We start from the raw sequence: 5,580 nt of genomic DNA on the forward strand, positions 1-5,580 counted from the left end.
ATTTTTACACACACACAAATATTTTTACACACACACAAATATTTTTACACACACACAAATATTTTTACACACACACAAATCCTTTCACACACACACAAATCCTTTTACACACACACAAATCCTTTTACACACACACAAATCCTTTTGCACACACACAAAAATTTTTACACACACAAATATTTTGAGACTATTTTCACTCCATAAAATCTTGCATCTCCACATACACCTGTTTTTTGTTTTTTTCCTCCCTCTTAGGTCCTCCAGGTACAGTGGGTCGACCTGGTATGCCCGGCATCGTCGGACGCAGCTTCAGCATTGGCTACACTCTAGTGAAGCACAGCCAGAACTCTCAGGTTCCCATGTGTCCTCAAGGGATGGCCAAACTGTGGGATGGATATAGTTTACTGTATGTGGAGGGACAGGAGAAGGCACATAACCAAGACCTTGGTGGGGAAAGAATTATTTTTCCTTTAAAAGTGTGTCACTATAACCACACTCTTTCACTAAGAAAATTAGCCTTTGAGTCTTTAAATGCAGAAGTTTTTTTCTTGACATTATTCTATTTAATTAGTCTGACACAAGCGGTACATAACTCTTCCAAAGAACCAGATTTTTGTGGTTTCTGTGTAGTTCTGGTCTGTTTCGTTTATAATTTTTCCATTTCTCTCCAGGTCAACCAGGTTCATGCCTCCAAATGTTCAGCACCATTCCCTTCCTCTTCTGTAACCCCTCAGAGACGTGCTACTATGCAAGCCGCAATGACAAATCTTACTGGCTCTCCACGACCGAATCCATACCAATGATGCCTGTGGCTGAGAGACGTATACAACCATACATCAGCAGGTAATGTACAGAAAGTTAACTTGTTCCCACATAATGCTGTCTGTCATCAACAAACACATCATTTATCAGGTATTCAGTGTTTTTCTTGTTTTGTGTTTTTTTTTTTTTTTTTTTTTTNAATTTAGACAATTACACAGAGGTTCTTGTAAACGCTAATTTAAAATCCTTTACAAAACTGACAATTTTACTTTAATAACTGCATCAGAATTATTATGATATTCCAACCATAAGTGCCCGAGACTGCATCTTAGCTTATACACCTTACCTAACCTGTTATCTCAGGTTTTATGTTATTATTAATATAATGAGCAACTGTTGATGTAAAGATTCATAAAATAGTGATGGAATAACCTGCAACAAATATTTGGGGGTTAGGAGATGTTTTAAGACTGTCCACAATCCACTTTGGTCCTAGCATCCCTAAGATTATTAGTTAGCTCACAAATCCAGTCAGATTTAAACTTTATTTCTCCATGATGAGATCTTTCAAACAGCTATCTACAACAGATAAGATATTGAATATATTTCCACAGATTCCCACTTAAAGTCTGTTTGAAGGTCAAACGCTGTAATTGTAAACCATTTTTATATTTACTTTTTTCAGCTCTAATAGCTGTTATACAATATTATATAATAGCCGTTTTTTTCTCAGTTCAGTCTCTCGCGTAACAAGATCAGAATATACATATATAAAAGAACTTCAAATATTCCTTATTTATTACAGCAAAGTATATTAGATGCAACATTCTTTTGTTTAGCTTACATTAAGTAAAATTAGTCATTTGTACTTTAAGACCAAACAGTTTTCAGAACTCTTGGATTACTGTGAAAGATGTCAAGAAAAAGTATAAAGTGGAGGAACATCCTGTCACTTCCTGCTCTTTCACATGACCATGTTTCCCTTGAGGTGAAAAAACTGTTAAACTTCTGGGGACAACCTGAAAATAAGATTGTTCAACAGGTGGGATTAATTATTCATAATTTTTCCACAGAATCCACATTAAGAGATCTAAACTATTGCTTTAATAATTTTACAACTGATCATCCTGGTTTAACTTATTAATGAAAAACTATCTAAATAAATAGGTTTAAAGAGAGAAGATTTGATAAACTTTACGTTAGTTATTTTCTTTCGTTCTTTTCTTTAAATTGTGGTAGAACTCTGGATGAAAAGACAGTCCTAGAATCTGTTCATTTTTGAAACCTTGAAGGTTTTTTGTTCCTAAATAACTTGATTTTCATCACAGCTGGTTTGTAGCAAACATGTAGTCACTAATATCTTAAAATTTTAAAGTCCAAATTATGCAATTTTGAACATTTGGAACTGAGTTTTTAGGACCTTCTAAAATTCAGACTGAGTTTTGAAGTTTTGTGACAACCATTTTGTGTGTTTTTATACCTTCTTTTAGAAGAATTAGGATTACTGTCATAAGAAAGTTTTGTGATGGAGTTAGAAAGCCCACCAAGCAGGACGAAAAACGACAGGTTGGTGAAACTAATCAGGTTAGTTAAATGAAGCACTCGTGCTGCCATTGAAGCCAAAAAGATTTTTCAGTCTAATGCTGTCTGAACAGACAGACAGGCAGAGAGGGCTTTACCAGCTGCAGGTTGTGGGCCGTTGTTACTGGATGTTTCTTTATTCCCAAACACAGCATCAAAATCTACAGTCATGGCCGGCGCGGTGCTCTGCAGCGGCTGGTTCTCCAGTCCTGAGGAAGGCAGTTAAACATGACTGATTACCATCCTGTTTTGTTGCTATTTAGGCTGCATCAGACAGATGCTGGAGCAGCTTTATCCCAAATCTCTTTGCAAATGACACCACTGTATATGCAAACAGACCGATTTTATAGAAATATAGTAGCTTCACCACCATCTCCAGCTACACTAATCCGATCAGATTAGGAACTGGTACGTTTGGGTCCTCAGTGTACTTCCATCATTGTCATTTTGTAAAAATGGGATGTAAAAATGTTCAGGCTGTTGGGAACATGAGGCTTTGAGAGGAGAGCTAATCCTGTGCTCTAGGAAATCCATAGATATACCATTTGTTTTTTTTGTTTTTTTATCCCCCTTGATGATTCAGGTTTAAAGCCTCAGGGAGCAGTTGTCTGAATATAACACTAGTCTTATAAAATACAATTATTATGAAACTCAGGTGGGAAATAAACTAGACATAACATCCTTCTACCAATATACCCACTGTCCCTCCTCTGCTCATGTCCAAACCATCTCAGTCTGGTCTCTCTAACTTTATCTCCCAGTCATTCAACCTGTGATGTACCTCTGATGACCTCATTCCTAATCCTATCCATCCTCATCCCTCCCAAGGAGAACCTCAACATCTTCAGCTCTGTCATTTCCAGTTCTGTCTCCTGTCTTTTTGTCAGTCCCACTGTCTCCAAACCATACAACATATCTTATCTCACCACTGTCTTATAAACATTTCCTTTCACCTTTGCTGCCATCTTTTTGTCACAAATCACTCCTGAAACTTTTCTCCATCCACTCCATCCTGCCTGGACTCTCTTCTTCACCTCTTTACCACACTCCCCGTTTTACTGGACATTCGACCCTAAGTACTTGAAGTCCTGCACCTTTACAAACTTATTTTTGTAAACTAAAAACAATAAAGCATGACAAATGCAATTTGTGTGACAAGGTAAACATGGATATACTATAAATTATTAAAACCGACAAAACCTTTATTTAAAAGAAATGTAGCTAGTAGTCAATAGTTTATATAACAAAATGGCTTGCAACTACTGAGCATATGTGCATTAAATTAACATCAGATGCTGTGTATAAACCCCAGCACTGAAATACAAATATTGAAATTATGGAAAACATTCATTTTTCCCATTGCATACTAACTTTTAAACATCAGGCTTGAAAGCTGTGAGACTTTGCATTAATTAATTAGATAATTAATTGATTTCCTTGTTTGATTGTTTTCTAAATAAAAGCCCCTTAACACACACTCAAAGTTTACTTAAAACAATTCTGCCTCTGAGCAAATTTAACTTCTAGATTAGAAGTTCAAGTATAAATGTGTGGCAACAAAATTTACTCAAAGGTTTTAAGTATAAGTCTTTGGTTCCTTTGATAAATGCTTACATGTGGCTGTTGGTCTGAATGGTATGAATGCCACATGTTGCCAGAAGTTACCTTGTTCTGGTGGCAGTGGGAGATATTCAAAAATTCTATCCAAACAATCAAAGGAAACAAAGTTGTGTAAAAGTTATTGAATCTATCTGAGTACAGAAAGATTTTATGTCCTTGTCATAAAAAAAGAAACAGATGACAAGTACCTTTTTCTTTCTTAACACCATTTTACACCAAACTTTTTAAATCGTTTTTCAGGCTTATTGTTAGAATTTGAGTATTTTGAGTTATTTTGTATTAGGTTTATTGTTATTTTGTGTTTGTGTAATTCTGTTTTCTTCTTGCTTTCCCTGTGTTTAACATTGTAAGTTCTTGTGTAGATTTGCTTCCTGTGCCCTCTGTGTCCCCTGTAATTGACTGTCACACCCATCTGCACCAGTCGCTAGTTTGTAATCAGTCGCCTGTGTCCACTTACCAATCATCCTCTGCCCATATAACCTGTTCCTCAGCCTCCATTACTCACTGGTTCATTGTTGCAAATATATTCCATTGTCCTGGAATTTCTAATGTTTCCCTTATTGTGTTACTTGCGGTGAGTGTTTTTATGTTATTGAGTTTCTGCTGCCATGTCAACCTTTTTGTTTTGTTTTTTAAATAAATTACAGTAGTTTATGGTTGAGCTCCTCTGTGTCTGCTTACATTTTGGATCCAAATCCTTAACACTTATAAAACAACTCAAAAATGACATACGGGTGTAAAAGAACACTACATTTGCTAATATTAAACCAGTATGTATGACATTTTTGTATGTGTGCTAAGCATAGATAAACTGCGTTTATGTGAATGGTGCTGAGGCTGCTGCTCAGATGCTAGAGAGAAATGTTTGCTATTTCTAACAACTATCCTTTTGTTTGCACCGCAGCACACAGCAGCCGGCTCTGAGGGTGGTGGTCAGTCTCTGGTGTCTCCTGGCTCCTGCCTGGAAGATTTCCGTGCCACACCGTTCATCGAGTGCAATGGGGCCAAGGGCACCTGCCACTTCTTCGCCAACAAGTACAGCTTTTGGCTGACCACCGTGGACCCCAGACAAGAGTTTGGGTCTCCGCAGCAGCAGACCCTGAAAGGAGGCCAGGAGCGCTCCAGGGTTAGCCGCTGCCAGGTCTGCAGCAAGATCTTGTAGTCGACGGAAGTGGAGGAGTGCAGGGAAACCTCCAAGAGAAGAATACTCTTTAAGGAGAAAAGGAACGTTAATGACAGAACAAGGAAATGTAACTATAAAAAGAGTCTCCTTCCTGCTTTAACTGATAGTTTCAGAGAGACGACATTACCACCCATCTCCCTTTATTTTTATTTTTTTATCCTCTATCAGCCGCTAGCTGATTAAGTAAAAATGCTGGAGTGAGGACTTGAAAGAAGAGCTGCAGTGTGATTACTCCTCTAGATTATCACTGAGAAGGGTGCTACTATTTATGGTTGTGTGTATTTGTCTGTTTTTTATGTTACAGTGATTTACCTCGGGGATACTACAAGATAGAATGCCTGCTTCATATGAGTCAGCACATACTTAAGGTTTTAATATTGGTAGTTTACATTGCTTACTGAACTGGTTTTACTGAACCCCCCCCCCCCCCCCCC

The 5,580-nt window shown here is 37.4% G+C and overlaps 1 protein-coding gene across 1 annotated transcript in view; it reads left to right on the forward strand.

Moving 5' to 3' along the window:
* The window catches only part of col4a6 (collagen, type IV, alpha 6), a 254,724-nt gene extending 249,150 nt beyond the window's left edge, over positions 1-5,574 (forward strand). The window contains exons 45-48 of the mRNA XM_037976748.1: positions 256-447; positions 672-843; positions 913-935; positions 4,812-5,574. Of these exons, the coding sequence (XP_037832676.1) occupies positions 256-447; positions 672-843; positions 913-935; positions 4,812-5,125 (701 nt within the window). The 3' untranslated portion in view covers positions 5,126-5,574. The remainder of the gene's footprint in view (positions 1-255; positions 448-671; positions 844-912; positions 936-4,811) is intronic.
* The last annotated feature ends 6 nt before the right edge of the window (positions 5,575-5,580 follow it).

The sequence above is a fragment of the Kryptolebias marmoratus genome, linkage group LG7 (assembly GCF_001649575.2).
Source record: "Kryptolebias marmoratus isolate JLee-2015 linkage group LG7, ASM164957v2, whole genome shotgun sequence".
In the NCBI taxonomy this organism is placed as follows: Eukaryota; Metazoa; Chordata; class Actinopteri; order Cyprinodontiformes; family Rivulidae; genus Kryptolebias; species Kryptolebias marmoratus.